Here is a 17,298-nt window from a genome sequence, read left to right as displayed (position 1 = left end):
CAGACGCAAAAGAAATGAAGCGAACATGTGACAGGCACTGCAGGGAAGAATCGAGTGACGATTCTTGAGTGATGAGGGGGCATATGGAATGTTCACAAGCCCTTACTGAGAAGGTTACATCCGACCAAAGACATCGGTCTGTAAAGTGAGGTCAATAACAGTACGTGCTCCATGGGACAACATGACGGTAAGATTAGAAAAAGCAAGGACCTTCTCAGTTCCTGGAACATGGAAAGCACTCTGTGAATGTTCGCTAGTGTTACTGTTGGTGCATTACGCTCCTTGTTGAATTCTCACTAAGGGGACATTAGGAGAATACCATGTCCCCATCTATGGGACAGGTACCAGCCCCTGCATTTAAACTCAGTCCATAATGGCTATAAGACAATGCCTGGGACACAGAGAGATGCCTGATCTGTAATGTTGGCCTGGGTGAATAAGGTCAGACCTCACCTCCGTGGGACCACAGGTGACATGGAGCAACAGTCGCCGGTGCACAGGGCCTGGGGAGGCGAGGTGGGGCATGGTTTTCAGGACTCTGTTCCTGGGTGTCTCGGGGCACTTTACTAATCCTCACGCCTGTGAGTTAGCATGTCCTAGAAGTTTCCAGAAGACTTGGCAACAGCTAACACAGCCCTAGGGAACAATAAAGTTACTCCTTCTCATCTGGAGGTGTGGGAACCCGGCTACAGAGGCTTCAACCCCAGTGTGGGGCAGCCCCAGCCGTGGCCCCAGCCTCCCGCCCAGGACCCCCCCGTTACTAAATAGCAGCAGCGCCACCTGCTGGGGCTGCCAGGCCATTCCTTATCAGCCACCATTTTCACTCCTCCAGGAGTGAGGGACACCTGGGTGTCATTTCATGGAGCCGTGATTTTCATTTTGAAAGCTCATTTGTCCCTCGGATTCTTTAGAGAGGTTGGGGGGAGGATCTCTCTGTTATCATCTAGGGCCAAGCAGAAGAACGAGGAAGGAACTGTCCCTTCCTTTAGCCATCTCCCGTGTGAAGGCTGGACTTGGACACAGGTTCAGGAGGCCAGAAAGCCACTTTCCGTCCCCTGAGCCTTCTGGGGACCCTCAATGGGGAATGCTTTGGGCACATCCCTAAGGCCAGAAATCCCACTTGACCGGGTGGCGTCCACTGTTGTGGTGGCACTAAGCCCCTTTCACAGCAAAGGGCTCCTGAGTCACACGCTCTGGACAAGGCCAGCAATGTGGGGGCAGGGGAGCCGGCCCTGCTAGGTCTAAGCCATCTAATGATTAACGGCCAACAGACACAGAATTTGGTTTCAAAATTTCCTAAGAGAAAGGCAAAACGAGAAGTCAGTGGGTTATGTAGTTCCTACTGTCAGACCAAAGACAGCAGACATAATGTTTGTCTGGGAGAATTCAAGGATAATGACCAAAATACGTCCTGATAGAAAGCCCTGGGCAGGACACTGGATAATTCAACAAACAACGTCTTTCAATGGGGTATTGTATATGACACAAAAGCACCAGGCCAGCGTGTGATATAAGGAGGTGGCATTTCCGCAGGGCACCGAGGGCCCTGTGCCCGGGAACCTGAGGAAATCTAATGCTCACCTAGGGTCCATCTAGGGCACAGGGACAACATGCCCGTTAGACCGTCTTTCTCACACTGGTCGCGCCGACTTCACACACATGGAGAAATTGCTCCCCAAGTCACACCTCAGAGTAAAGGGGTCCTGGGGGACGGGGTGCCGGGGGGTGGTCTCAGACCAGAGATGAGGTGAAGGATATGCAATTCGGATTTCATCCCTTGCCTTCACATGGAACTTGGTCAAGTTAACTTGGAACTTAGTCAAGTTAATTCAGAACTTAGTAAGTTAACTCGGCTTAGACTATGGATTACAGATTATGCAGCTCCATCTCCCCACTTAGCCAGCCCCCATCCTTCCAGGGGCGGAAGCCAACACTTTGTAACTCCCCCAGCCCCACCCCAGTGGGTGTCCCCCTGCAGCCCCATGCTGCTGCCCTCCTGGAAGCAGTGTGTTCCCAGGGGTCCCAGGGAGGGGCGGGCCCTCTGGAGGAATGTCATGCCTTGGCCTAGCAGGGGACACATGGCCCAACAGGAGCTTCCCTACACCTTAGTGTGGCTGCCTCTTGCACCTCCCCATCCTCCCCCTCGCTGCAGGGAGGAAGGGCCTGGGCACTGAGTGGGGTCATTTTCAGGACAGTGTGCATGTGCAGCGCTGACCAGGAGGCATGGCCGGTGAAGACGCCTTTGGCTGCTGGCGCTGGGACCAGGGGACTTCCCACGGCAAGCACCAGGCTGGAGCCTGCAGAGCGGTGCGCTGGTGCCCTCTAGTGGGAGCACACCACCATACAGCCACCGATCCTGGCGAGGCCTCCACCCCAGCAGTCCTCAACACTGGGGCCACACTCAGAGCAGGACTGTTAATGATGGGCCTGGGCTGCCCACATCACTGAGAGAGTGGTAGCCTGGCCAACCCCTCCACTCCTGTGATAGAGACGCCAAAAATGCTACCAGGACACCAGCCTTGTGGATGGAATTTGGGGGTCCCCTAGAACTGCAGTCTGAGCCCAAGTGTGTGTCTCAGTGTCTGCCCTGCCCTATGGCTTCAACACTGAGAACCATGATTGAACCCTGAATCCATGGCCCTGTACTCAGAGCCTTCTGCTGCCCCCCATCTCCCACCCCCTCCACCCCCGCCGACCCCCCACCACCCCATCAGTGTTCTTAGAGAGCAATGTCAGTCTCAACTGGTCTGAGGCTGCCATTGTATGGCATGTCATGCCTCGGTGTGGATGCCATAAAACCTGGCTATTGGCTAGCTCCTATCCCAGCGTACCTGCTCCTTTCCCTCCAGCCACCAGTGTGGGAAGGAAGACCTTGGGGACAGTTAACACCACCAATAGACCCTTTACTTAACTAGCTCACTAAATGCCTTTTCAGAGTGCAGAACTATTCCTGGCAGCAGGGGTTCACAGAGGTATAGGGTGAGCCCTGGACACAGACACCTACTGTCTACCCTGTTGCCCCACATCCTTATGGGGGCTCCAAGAGCCTGAGTCCAGCAGCCCCAGAGATGGAGTTCCCTGAGGTCAGCACTGCAGTGAGACTAACCCCTGGATTCATTGCCAGTTGTGGAAACACAGCCAGATGGGGTCACCAGGAATAGGGGCCTTGGCTCTGGCTGGAGAGGAGCTTGGCCAGACACCTAGGTGTCAGCATCTGACCCCCAGTGGAGGCATCACCTCCTAAGACCACTCATTGTGGCATGTGCTCTGTGTGTAACCCACTGAGAGATAAGCTAGGGCTCCCAGGATATCAACAGGCATTCAGGGTGGGGGCCCATGGCGCCCTCTGCTTTGTACTCAGCCACACATTCACGCCCCAGACTGCAGGAGCTGCAGCAGCACAGGGGAGGAAGGTGGGGTGTACTGGGAGAGGACCCAGACTTTGCCCTTCAGGAACTGTGACCTGGGCAAGGCACCAGCACTTGCTCGGGCATTTGCAGCTTTGAATGCATGTGGTAATCTGTGCATGTCTCATTTCCTCTACTAGGCTGTGCCTCTCGTGGGTAACTGTAACTTATGTGATCAATTCTCTCTCTCTAAAAGGCTAGGGCAGAGCACTTATCCATGAAGATGAGTTAAGTGAGCAAGTGAAGGAAAGAGGAAGATTTGGCAGAGGCACTTGCGGCTTACAGAACAGCCATGTGCTCCCCTTCTTCCCGCTCCCCTGCAGAAGTGTCAGCCCTTGCAGTTGGGGCGGGGGCATGTGACTAGTTCTGTCCAATGGGCTCTGAGTGGAGCTGATATTTCTGGGCCAAAGCATTTAAGACCTAGAGCAGGGGTGTCCAATCTTTTGGCTTCCCTGGGCCACACCGAAACAATTGTCTTGGGCCACACATAAAATACACTAATGATAGCTGATGAGCTAAAACAAAAAATTGTAAAATACCTCATAATGTTTTAAGAAAGTTTAAAAATTTGTTTTTGGCCATATTCAAAGCCATCCTGGGCCACAGGTTGGCCAAGCTTGACCTAGAACACGACCCTCCAGCTCTCTTTGCCCCTGCCAGGGCCACTTGGATACCATGGATTGAGACGGCAGGGCCACAGAATGCAATCCACCTGGACCCTGGAGTCCCCAAGGAGCTGCCCTGGAGACCAGCTGGACCCTTAGCAGAATTTCAGAAAGTTAGAAATAAAATTCTGTGTGTGATGCCACTGAGATGTGGGGTTTGTTTAGTATTATGCCATGGCCTATAGTGTCCTAATACAGGAGACGATGGAAAAATCCTGTTTTCTTTAACAACAACAACAAAAAAATATGTCTCAGAAATCACACCAAGAAGAGCATAACCAGGTTCATGCTGAATTTCTGCTGGGAAGTGGTGGGAGAAACTCAGAGACAGAGGGACGACTGAGTGTCAAGAAAGACACAAATCCTGCCTTTCTTGTACACTCTAGACAACACAACAGCACAACTAGAAAGGAGGTTCTTCAGCAGCACTCACTCTAGAGCACCTGGTGCTGGGGTTATGAGGCTGAAGGAAATGGCCCAGCCCTCAGGCAGCCCAGAGTCCAGGAAGGGAGTCTGGCAGTTATGTAAGCAGGTGCGACGTGGTGGGAGCCATGCCACAGAGATGGGGGCAGGGGCTCTGGGGAAATGGCAGATAGATGCTGGACTCCATCCTGTGCATCTGAGAGGGCATCAGGGGAGGTATCCTGAGCCAGAAAAAGGACAGGCAGAGAAGGGCTGAGTGAGATTTTAGGCAGAGGGAACCGCCTGCCGGTGAGAAAGCAAGGAGAGATGGAAGATCAGAACAGATCGGGGGAGGGACTGACAGGGCCACAGGATGGCAGGGGGAGCCCAGGACAGAGGCTGGGCAAGGGTGCTGAGAACATCACAAAGCCTCCTGCCTGCTAAGGAGTCCGAACAGGGACAGAAGGGGCCGGAGATGGGGGTCTGGGCCTCTGTGGGTTGAGAAGATGCTGGGGACACAGCTGGTAGGATCTTTATGCCCCTCTTCTTCTGGGGTGCAGAAGTGGAGGGCAGGTAGGCAATGGGCTTCAGGCCAACCTCCCTTTGTCACCCTCTTTCCTTCTTGCCTCCAGGTAGGGAGGGGAGGCCAGCCCTGATTTTTGTCTAAGAAAGTCTCTAGGAAGCCCGCCTATCTCTGTACAGGCTCAAGACTCCCATAGGAGGGCTGGAGGTCCTCAGGCTAGAGGTGGGCTTTCCCTCCCATTTGGGGGTCTTCAGCTGGATGCACAATATCTCCTAGGTGAATCTGGAAGTAGGAGGATGTTTTTGGTGGTCACTATGCCTGCCCCTCTCCAGTGACTGCCATTCAGTGGCAGAGGCCAGGAGTCCTAAATATCCCACATTGCACTGGACATGTCCGTACTATTAAGAGTTGTCCCCACCACATATGCTAATAGCTAGGCCAGCTGACCCTCAGTACCCAAGGCCAGACGAGTGAACCAGCCAGCCCTATTTGTGAGGGGCTTTGAAGAACACTAGGAAAACTCAGATAAGTCACCCCATTGTGCTCTCACAGGACCGCAAATTCCTCAAACACCAAAAGTCTGCGTTTGGGGATCAAGAAGCCTGTCTACCTTGTCCTAAGGGTACCCATGTGAATTGCAGATACTCCAAGGAGCAGTCAAGCCAGGAGCATTATCAGCCAGGACTTTAAGTTTTCAACTCTTGCTGATAATCAGAATTTCCTACAATGCTTTAAAAATGCAGATTCTAGCTGGACACAGTGGCTCATGCCTGTAATCCCAACACTTTGGGAGGCTGAGGTGGGCAGATCACTTGAGGTCAGGAGTTCGAGACCAGCCTGGCCAAGATGGTGAAACCCCATCTCTACTAAAAATACAAAAATTACCTGGGCATGGTGGTGGGCACCTGTGGCCCAGTTACTTGGGAGGCTGAGGCACGAGAATTGCTTGTACCTGGGAGGTGGAGGTTGCAATGATCCAAGATTGTGCCACTGCACTCCAGCCTGGGTGCCAGAGAGAGACTCCAAAAAAAAAAAGGAAGGAAGGAAGAAAGGAAGGAAGAAAGGAAGGAAGGAAGGAAGAAAAGAAAAGAAAAAAGAAAGAAATGGATTCCTGGGTGTGATTCAGTGAGGGTGTTCTCCAGCCTCCAGGAGCCCCCCATGATTCCTGCCTTTGGGGATCCGCACCTCTGTGTAGGCCCTTCCCATATTGTACCAGGGTTGGTCTGTGCAAATGACATACAGCAAATGGCAGTGTGAAGCTCTGTCACTTCTGAGATCAGGCTATAAACGAGTGTGACTTCTGCGATGGAGTCTTCTCTCTCTCTCCCCCCGTCACCACTTGCTTTGGGGAAAGACAGCTGCCATATTCTGAGGGCACTCAAGCAGCTTATGCAGATATCATGGCAAGGAAGCCAGGGAGGAACCCAGGCCTCCTGCCCCCAGCCAGGGAGGAACTGAAGCCTCCTGCCTTCAGACACAGGAGGGGGTCTTCCAGCCCAGGTGTGCCTTCTGATGGTGGCATCCCTGGTCATCAGCTTGACTGCAAACTCATGAGAGACCTTGAGTCTGAACCACCAGCTAAGCTGCTCCCAGAAAGTGTGTGGATCATAACTCTTTGTTGTTTTAAGCCACTAAGTTTTGAGCAATTTGTTACACAACAGTAAATGAGGAACACAGTGGGCAGAGAGTGTAGATTTCAGCACTTCCCAGGCAGTTCCGACATGCAGCTGAGCTCCAGCACCGTGGCCTCAGATTCATCTGCTGATAGTTCACTGAGGGCAAAGCACATCCAAAGTGTGTGTCATGGAAACATGTGGTGTGTGTGTGTGCGTGTGTGCTGTGTATATATGGGTGTATATGTGTGTGATGTATGTGCGTGCATGTGTAGTGTATGTGTGTGTGTAGGGTGTGAAGGGATGTGTGTGATGTGTATATGTGTGTATGTACATGTGTGGTGTGTGGTATGTGCAGTGTGTATGTGTAGGTGTATGATATGTGTATGTTTGATGTGTGTGGTGTGTGTACATGTGTGTGATAGATGGTGTGTAAGAGTGTGTGTGCGTACACACGAATATCCAAGCCCTTCTGCTCCAGCCTGACGGTGGAGACGGTGGGTGAAAGCCTCCACTACCAGCCGCCCCTAAGAGCTTAGCATCACCTGTGGGCCCTGGAGAGCCCAGAATTCTCACTGATTTACCGTCCCTTGAGAAAAAAAAGAAAACTCTAGAATGTGAAACCTCAGAGGACCTTGGTCTGATGATGTTCAAAGTTTGTTTAGTAGTAGAATTGTTTCTTTACATGAAACCACGTTAGAATCCTGATTTAGAGGCACCAGCCAAACAGTTCTGGGCGGGCCCAAGTGGGGGCCCCTAGAACTGGCTGCTTCCGCCTCCCTGTTCCCCCTAGTAGCACCCAGGGGCAACCCAGGAGAATCTGCTTCACAGTTTGCAAATCTCTGATCTAATACAACTGTGTCATTATGCTGATGAGTAAACTGAGGCCCACAGAGGAGAGGTCACACACATGGCTCTGGCAGACATCCAGAAGTGGATTCTTCTGACCTCTAGTCCAATCTGTCTCCACTGCCTGTCAGGCTGCATAGGAGAAGAATCAACCAGGGCCTTGGTAACCTATGAGCCAAGGTTCATCATCTGAGCTTTTGCCCAGCAGAAATGCCCTCTTCACCAAGAAACAACTCACCTGGGGGTAGGAGCAAGAAATCACCCCCTCCTCCCTCTTCTTAACAGAGGGGGCCCCCATAGCCTGGTCCACCCTCAGAAGGTGGGGCTTCACTGGCAGTGTTGAGTCCCGGGAATAATTACAGCCGAGACCAACACAGCACCCACTGTGCGCTGGGCATCATCCTCAGCACCTCAAGTGAAGGAATGTGCTTGATCTTCCCAAACGCCCCATAAAGTAGATATGGTTATTTCCCTCATCTTACAGAGGAGGAAACTGAGGCAGAGTGCGAGTAAGTAGCTAGCCCAAGACTCCTGGGCTAGTCAATGGCAGGGCTGGGATTCCATGGGGACTATGCCTGGGTCCAGACACCAAGCCCTTGACCGCCAACCTCCCACCCAGCCAGCAGCCCAGCTCTCCTTTCTCGTCTGAGCAGGAACCAAAGGTCCTCCATTTTGTACCCTAGAGGAGTGAAGAAACAGTCACCAAACAACACAAAGTGTCAGATCTGTTACTTTTCCAGCCATGACTCCCAAGCTTCTGGCTCAAAGGGTACCGAGTGGTCAACACCCCGCCTAGTGCAGGGGGCATCTGGTTTCTCACCTAGATCGGGGTCTCTCAAATGTACTTCTTCTATCAATGATGAATGCTCTTGGCATTTAGAAATGGAGTGATAAGGTGGTCACTTCGAGTACCTTACCCTTTTTTCTCTTGCGTCAAGGCTGGCTTTCCATTAGCAGTGATAATTTAATATAGATCCAGCCCAAAGGGTGTTTCATGAGCTGATACTCTGCCTGTGACTTATACATCACAGCCTCGGCCCTACTGATTGATTCCTTTTCCTGTCAAATTTATAGGAAAGTGCAAGAACTGTACAAAGAACATCCACGTCCTCCTCACTCAGATTCCCCAACTGTTAACACCTCCGCATGTTTGCCCTTTCTCTTCCTCTGTGTCTACAAACCATTATCATCAATCTCTTTCTAAACCATTTGAGGAGACGCTGCAGACACCAGGCCCATATCCCTCAAACATCATAGTGTGTATTTCTCAAAGTCAAGCACACTCGCCCACATGACCAACACCGCCTCCAAGTCAGGAAACTGACATCGAAGCAACACTACTGTCCCACCCACAGACCTAATCACATTCTCCAACTGTCCCAGCAAGGTCAGCATTTCCTTCTGGTTCAGGATTTCAGCAAGGAACACAAGTTGTATTTAGTCATTTGCCTCTTCAGTCTTCTACAATCTGGAAGACTTCCTCAGTCTTTCCCTGTCTTTTGTGTCCAAGCAGTTATAGAGAGTGGTCCTTATACTGATTTCCAAAAACCAGACTCAGGCTATGCTTTCTTGGAAGGAAAACCCAAGAAATGATGTTGGGTTTTCTGTGTGGCACATCAGGGGGACATAGTGTCCACCCATCCCATCACTAATGATGTTTCCTTGATCACCTGGTCACGTTGGGGCCTTCCAGGTTTCTCCACAATAAAGTCATCATATTTCTCTTTGTAATGAGGTGACCTCTATGTGTGCTCTGGTTCATTGCCTGGAAAGTTTCCAGTCTGCAACACAGGGAGGGCAGTCCAGGGCCCAGTGGTCTCAATGAGCTAAGATGACAGGGTTCAAAATCCACGGAGTCCAAGACAATTTGATTTGCAAGGCAGAGTACTAAAGAGGAGAGACCAACATACAGAGATAAATCCAGAAATCTTAGCCTCTCAAGTCTTTGGCTGAGTATTAATTTGTCCATGTGTAAGGAAACTTCTGAGGCAAGGAATAGATAGAACAATCCACTGAGATCACATAGGGCTGAAAATAGTTTGTGTTTCTCCAGCCAGGGGGGAACACCTCCTAATACACAGAGCATTGGGTGGCAATCTCAGAAGGGTATTGATTCAGCAGTGGAGCAAAATTTGCCCTACACTAAAGTCTTCCCACCCTAACAAAGCCTAAAAGCAAGTCTTGAAAGGATCAAACTGTTTTTATGTAACTTAACTGTGATCCAGAACAAAACCCAAAATATTTAAAGTGATACAAAAAAAATAGCACCCAATAATGTAAAGGTTCTAACATATGACATTTAACATCAAATTACCAAGCATGTAAAGAAAGGTATGCCCCATAACCAAGAGAAAAATCAATGAATAGAAATAGACTCAGAGATTATATGGATGACAGAATTAGTAGAGAAGGACTTAAAACAGCTATTGGGAATAGGTTCTATATGCTGCAGAAAAGAAAGCATGAGGAAGAGAAGATATATATATATATATATTTATTAAAAAAGCCCACAATGACCTTCGAGAGATAAAAACTACAATATCTGAAATGAAAAATATACTGAATGGGATTAACAGTAGATTTGACACTGGAATAAAATATTAGTGAACTTGAAGAAATAGCAATAAAAACTATCCAAAATGAAACACAGAGAGTAAAGAAAGACTTTAAAAAATCAGGCAGAGCTTTGGTGAGCCATGGGAAAAGATGAAGAAGCATAGAATACATACAATTGGAACCCCAGGGTTGAGGGAAAGTAGGAGGAATAGTGGCTGAAAATTTTCCAAATTTGATGAAACTATAAACCTACAGATCCAAGAAACTCAATAAATCCCAAGTGGGAGAAACATGAAGAAAACCACCACACCAAGGCACATCATAATCAAATAGATGAGGTCTTAACTGTATGCTCTATTGTCTCTCATTGATAGGCCCAAGGCATGAACAGAGAAGAAACAAAATGGCAAAGGCACCAGGAAGAGATGAATGGATATAGGTAAAATAGCAGGAGAAGAATCAGGAGAGAAGGGAAGGGTGGCACAGTGGAGTGTGGTGGTAGGTCATGGTCACTGGCAGTGGCAGACTCAGTCACTGTGGAAGGTCCACTGCTTTTACACCCCTGCAGCAGGCCCAGTCGCACTCCTGAGAGCAGCTAGACTCCTGCTGTTTCCACCAAAAGTCCAGCACTATAAGTATCTAGAGACCTGGATTCACTGAGTGAATCCTCTTTGTCCTGGAACCTGGCCTGATTCCAGGAAAGAGGCCCAATCAATAAAAAAAAGAGCAAGCATAGCAGACACCTGGAGGCCAGCAGGGCAAGTCCACTGTTCAAAAGCCTAAAGACAGCCCCAGCCACATTAGAATCTCTTCCAGGCCTGCCAGTCCCACCTGAACACACCACAGGACACTTCACCTGCAGAGAGGTTTCAGGCCAAGGGACAAAAACTTCCAAGTTCACTGAGTTAACAGGGCATGGTCTATTTCATCTCTAGGGCACATCAGGCCTGCCAGCAGGGCCTGCAGCATCACCGAGTAGGCTGTCACACACACGATCACAATGGGACACCCTGGAGAATGGCAGGTAGCCAGCCCTGCCTATTATTACCATACAGGCGATTACACTCCTTGCTGGAACAAGGGGCCAGAAGGAGTGCTTCGGTTAGGTCCTGTCCAGGAAGAGGATCAGGACTCCAGGGGTGGGGGTGGGCTGTTAGAGAGCCTGCCCCTGCACCTACCTGCCAGGCTGGAAGGACCTTCTCGATGTCATTCAGGTTGATGCCATCCCCATCTTCCAGCTTCCCTTTGCCACACCTGGACCAGAAAAGACAGAAAGGCATTGGAAAGATGGCTCATTCATGCCTCCTGTCCCATCCGGCCAGCAGGAGAGGAGGGACAGTCAGCAGATACCTGGTGCTGCCCACCCTCAAGCCCTGCAGGGGCTGTCCCACCTACAGGAAACAGCCCTAGAGACGCTGTGTGTGTGTGTGGGGGGGTCCTCCCGTAATGCAACAGCCAACCTGGAGGGAGGTGGGAGCGGAACCAGAGTTCCCCTTGCTCCTTCCAGGCAGAGAAGCTAAGCTCCTTACTCATCACAACTCCTGTCAAAGCCCATCCACCTTGCCCCATTACACTGAACAGAAGATCAGTGGACAGAGACACCAAGCAACTTTCTCAAGGTCACATAGGCTGGCAGGGGCTAGGAGAAAACCCAATAGGGCTTCCTTCCTTTTTGGCTTGACTCTGGGTCAGTCCAGCAAGCCCACTCAGATAGTCTATGCTTTGTCTTCATGTCCTCTGTGAGTGGGCGTGCCCTCGGGCCAGAGAGGCTGGCCCCAACTCCCTGGCCAACTCTGAATCTTTGGCATATTTAAGGGTGCAGATTCCGAAACCAGACTCCCAGGGTTTGAATCCCCGCTGCATCCCTTACCAACTGGGGACCCTGTACAAGTTGTTTAACCTCTCTGTACTCATTTCATCAAATGAGTTTCCTCATTTGTTAAATGAGGATAATAGTGTCTAACATCTTAAGGTGGCTGGAGGATTAAATTAATGAATGTATCTGGAGTGCTTAGATGTTTAGAACTGTGACAGCACACAGTAAACGGTACATAAATACACACATATATAGTCTAGCTTATATATATATATATATAAATGTTTAGCTTGTTTATAAATGTGTGTGTGTATATTTCTTGTGTATGTATTATTATCTGTATTTACCATTAAATATATCTTAAACATACACACATATGTTTAATGGTAAATACTGGTAATAATAACAAGATTATAATAAAATAAATAATGAAGTAAATATATTGCTACTACTATGACTACTTTCATTACCACTAATATTGTTGCTGTTGTTTGGGCAAAGAGGCAGGAGGGTGATTAATTAACGACACAGATTCTGGAGCCAACCCAGCCTCATGCAAATTACTCAATTTCTGGGTCTCCTAGTTGCTTCATCTATTGAAGTGAAGATGATAACAGTTCCTCCCTCTCTGGGTGGTGGCGAGTTTTAAATAAATGAGGCAAACACTTAGAACAGGGGCTGGAGCATGGCCGGTGCATAGTAAGTATTGTCAGTTACTATTATTACTGGTATTGACTGAGGAATGGTGAGAGATGTCCCATGAGTTGGGTCATTTTCCAGCTGCAGAGTTCATGCGAATCTCACATTTCAGAGTAACTAGTTCATTGTTTAAACATTTACCAAGTATCTCTTCTGTTTTGGGCCTTGTGAACAAAAAAAAATCAGTTTTGGTTCCTGCCCTCAGACAGTGGATGGCTCTTAGAACAAATCCTAAACTCCTCTAACAGGGCTGGGTGCCTGAGCACCATTAGGGGGCAGCACGAGATCAGTGTCATAAAAGTCCTATGGCCAGAGGCGCCCTGGAACCCAGAGGTGGAGAAACTAGCTGCAAACACCAGCAAAGGCCTGGGTGGAAGAGAACAGGGGGCTAACCCAAGCCCCATTTGATGGCTCATTTCTCCATTCACCAAACACTTCTGTGCCCGGCTCTGGACAGGGTCTGGGACCCAGGTGTAAACAGTGCACACAACTGGCCCTCTCGGTGTCTGGCGGGATAATCACCCCCCACAGTACAGCAGCAAGTGCCCCGTCGGGGACAAGGGATCGTTGCAGGAACCCCAAGGAGCAGCGTCTAGAACTGTCTTGGGCGAGGGGCGGGAGGAAGGTGAGAGGTGAGCTGGCCAAGCACAGGGAATTTGGGAGGATGTCCCAGGCGGACAAGGCGCAGGCAAAGGCCTAGAGTTAGGAGCATGTGTGGTGCCAGTTTGCTGTGGCTAGAGCATGTTAGGGGTCAGGGTGCAAGGGGTAGGCAAGGGGCATGGTGGAGCTGGGGTGGGGAATGGTGTGCAAGGTATAACAGGCATGAAGGAAAAGAAAAAGTTTCCCCCGGCCCCCGGCTGTCCCCACAACTGTGATGTGCTGGGGCTACAGGTGAGCAGGTGGAGAAAGGCCCGGAACATCCAAACATCTCTTAACTCATCAATCTGCCTGGTGCAGACAGGCTGGCCTGTGAAAGCACCAACTGCGTGTAGTCTTCTGTGTTCTGCACCCGCCTGGGCCATAGGGGAGGAGGGCACTGGGGACTTGGCTTGACTAGAATGGCTGATACCACCTCCCCAGTGTCTCCTGTGGGTAAAACACACCTCAGGACTCTCTTGCATGCGCTGAACTCCAAGCACACGCTGGGCACCAGCCTAGCACACTCCAAACACAGCTTTCTGTTCTCGCCTCAGCGCCCCTGGGGGTGGGCAGGTGGAGGCCTGCAGGGAGGGCTGCTGTCCCACGAGGCCTGCCCTCGTCAGGGCTCAGATCTCCCCAGAGGCCTGCAGGTTTGGAGGGCTGAAGGTGGCTACAGACCAGCTGAGTCACTGCTGCCAACAGGGTTTCCAAGGCAACAGCCTTCTCTGATTTCTGTCCCTCCATGGAAACACAGGCTGCAGGGAGCCTTGGCAACTGAGTGGTACCTGCATCCCAGGAAGGCTGCAGTGGCTGGCGCATGGAGTGTGTCTCCACTACAGCAGGACTCTAAGGGGGACACAGTTCCTGGTCTGGCCATGAGGTGGCCACAGACACTGCACTCAGACTCCCTGGGAACCTGGGAGTGACAGGCTTTGGCTAGTGAGCCAGATATCCATGGGAGACCCCAGGTGACTCTCAGCAAATCTGGAGGCTCCTGGTAAGAAAGTGAGACTGGCCGAGGAATTCAGGCCCACAGCTGGTGACACAGGTGTGGCTGGTTACTCTGGCTTCAGAAGGACAAAGTCCCTCAGCATAAGGGGAATTCCTCTCCTTCATAGTTATTCATCGCTTTTTTGCTAGGAGTTTAGTTCATCTCTGGGGACTGGTGAGACACTTTGGCAAGCTTGCCTTCAACATGCAGGCCCCTTTGGGCACCTGTAGTCAATAAGGCAGCACCATCACTTCGATCTCCCCAGGCCTCGGTGTCCCCACTGACTTCACCAGCTATGTGCTCCCGGGGCACACAGGAGAGACTGGAGCTGCCCAGGGAAGTCTCCCTCCTGAAGCCTTTCCCAGATGGTTCAACCTGTAAAGTGCTCTCCTTTCTAACCCCTTTTGCATTGACTTTATTTAACCCTGCACCAGGCATCACACTTTATACCTGTCTATATATGTCTTTATGGTGTCTATATATCTACACTGCATAGTCTAGTCTGTATGTCTACACCGCATAGTCTAGTCTTTCTTCCCCTACACAGTCTCCATCATGAACAGGTTCATATTTCCTTTTCCCAGTAGAATAAACAGTCCTTCTGGGTAGGGACTGTATTGTATACTCGTGTGTGTGTGTGTGTGTGTGTGTGTGTCTACTTTCCTGGTACCCAGCACCATGCAGGGACCCAGCAGGTCTAGTGACAGACTGGCTACACTGAACTTGAAAAAAGCAAAATCCTGCTCCTATTCCTGTGGCATACCCAAGCTCCACTACACTGTTGCAACAGGACACCGGGCAAGCATCACCTTTGCTCACGACCCCTTCCTGAAGCTGACCCGCTGAGAAAGGTAGGTAAGGCCATCCTTCCTAAGCACAGAAGTGTGGAGGCCCAGCCCTGTGCAGCTCAGCAGCCTGGAAGGAGCATGGCCTCCCTGCAACTGAATGAGTGTGCTGAGCAGGCAGTGAGCAGGGTGGATGGGGTAAGGTAGGGTCGGGAGCCTTGCAGCTGTGTCTCTCCTATGCTCCATCTTAACCAGTGCCTCCATGCGCAAAGCCGTCTCTCCCTCTTCGCCCAAAGAGAAATGGAACCCACAACAGGGAGAGCAATGAAAAAGAGGCGTGTGAGAGGCTGGTGTCTCCTGGGAGAGTCGGATGCAAGTGATGGGCCTCTCCCCAGCAACACACACGTGTGCATGCACACATACAAATTTGCAGAAAATTTTAAGGAGGTTAAGAATACCCTGATGTGGTGAACTAGGGGTTGGATGGTGTCAGAAGGCCTGGCCTTAAATGATGGCTCTGTTATTCAGGCAAGTTACTTTGCTTCTCTGAGTGTTATTTTCCTCATCTCTAAAGTAGGAATGACCCCATTTCTTTCCGCGGGTTGTTGCTCATTACACTATGATGGGACCAATGTTGCCAAGAGGAGAGGTTGGGTGGGACAAATATAGCAGCAGGAAGACATGTGAGATGTAGGATAGTGTCCAGTAAAGTCACTAATACTTAGATCTGAAGTGAAAGGGAGACAAGAGTGAGCAGGGGAGGGCTGGAAGGAAAAGTAAGGGTCATCAGTATCATAATAAAACACAAACAAACAAAAACCAAGAAAGAAGAAAAAGCGCAAGTGCTGGTGGGGATGTGGAGAAATTGGAATCTCACACATTGCTGGTATGAATGCAGAATATTCAGCTGCTATGGAACACAGTTTGACAGCTCCTCAAAGAGTTCAACAGAATTACCATACAACCCAGCAATTCCACCCCAGGTATACACCCAAGTAATTACAAGCAAGGACTCAAACAGATACAGCAGTATTTTTGACAATAGCCAAAAGGTGGAGATGACTCAAGTAAGGATTGATAGATGCATGGGTAAACAAATTGTGGTATATCCATACAATGGAATAGTATTCAGCCATGAAAAGGAATAAAGTTCTGATACATGCTATAATGAATGAACCTCAAAAACATTATGCCAAGGGAAAGAAGCCAGGCCCAAGAGGTCACATATGACTGTTTCTGTAAGTATGTAAAATAGATTAATTAATAGAAACAGAAAGCAGATTGGTGGTTGCCAGGGGCTGGGGGTGGTGATGGGATGGGGAATGATTGCCTAGTGGGTATGGGGTTTTATATTGGGATGATGAGAATGTTTCAGAACTAGATAGACATGGTAGTTGCACAACAGGGCTAGCATACTAAATGCCAGTGGATTGAACACTTTATAATGGTTAATTTTATAGTATGGGAATTCTGCCTCATTAAAAATTATATAAAACTACAAAAGAAGGAGCAGCCATTTGTCCCACACCTCTGTGTCTCACTGGAGTCACATTCCTGTCCTGAGGTCGGCCCAGGCTGTGACACCACTTTTGAAAAGGGAAGGCAACCCTGCCACACAAAGTCATAGAGGGTGAGAAAAGCCAGTGTAAAATCAGGCATGACACCAGCTGCTCCCCAAGTGTGGTCCCTGGACCAGCATCAGCACCCACTGGGGAACTTGTTAGAAACACACAGCCTCAGTCCACACCTACGGAATCACAGACTCTGGGGTGGGCCTGTCCTCTGTGCCACCGCCCAGGTGATTCTGCTGCGCTGGCCTGGATTACTGACAAGCAGGGCCACTGTGGGTCATCAGGAGCAGGTGGGGATGGCATGGCTAGAGGGGGCTGGGCAGAGGGAAATGGAGGGATTCCAGGAGAAGCCAGTGAGCCTGCAGCTCTGGGCCGCATAAGAAGAGCATCCCGGGGCATCAGCCACCTGAGTCCCCTTGCAGCAGAGCAGCCTCCCTGTGGAGGCAAAGGCCACTCCCGTCCCCTGCCCCACCCCACCCTGGGTAAGAGCCCCGGCACCCCTTACCCTTCGCGGTCGATGTGTGGCAGGGGCTGCTTGGGCGTGTGTCGGACTTTGCGGTGGAACTGGGTGAAGTCCAGCTTTTCCGGCTGCAGGTCCCAGGTGGCACCACTAGAGGGCGAGGGAGGGTGAGAAACGGAGGCAAGAGGGCAACAGCCCAGTTACTGACGGAACCAGGGGGCCAGGCTGAACCTGGCAGAGCAGATCCGCAGAAAGGGGCCACCAGGGGCCAGGAGGGGAGCCCCACTCAGAATGGAGCCCCAGGTGCCACCCCTCACCTTCC

General features: G+C 50.4%; 1 protein-coding gene across 9 annotated transcripts in view; it reads right to left on the bottom strand.

Moving 5' to 3' along the window:
* CTIF (cap binding complex dependent translation initiation factor) overlaps positions 1 to 17,298 on the bottom strand; it is a 328,591-nt gene that overhangs the window by 186,355 nt on the left and 124,938 nt on the right. For all 9 annotated transcript variants that reach the window (XM_008952543.6, XM_034943646.3, XM_034943648.3 and 6 more), the window contains 2 exons: positions 17,022 to 17,126; positions 11,194 to 11,269 (listed from right to left, as the gene is read on the bottom strand). In XM_008952543.6, coding sequence (XP_008950791.3) covers positions 11,194 to 11,269; positions 17,022 to 17,126 — 181 coding nt within the window. The remainder of the gene's footprint in view (positions 1 to 11,193; positions 11,270 to 17,021; positions 17,127 to 17,298) is intronic.

This window comes from Pan paniscus, chromosome 17 (assembly GCF_029289425.2).
Source record: "Pan paniscus chromosome 17, NHGRI_mPanPan1-v2.0_pri, whole genome shotgun sequence".
In the NCBI taxonomy this organism is placed as follows: domain Eukaryota; kingdom Metazoa; phylum Chordata; class Mammalia; order Primates; family Hominidae; genus Pan; species Pan paniscus.
This window is presented reverse-complemented; position numbering and strand designations above follow the sequence as displayed.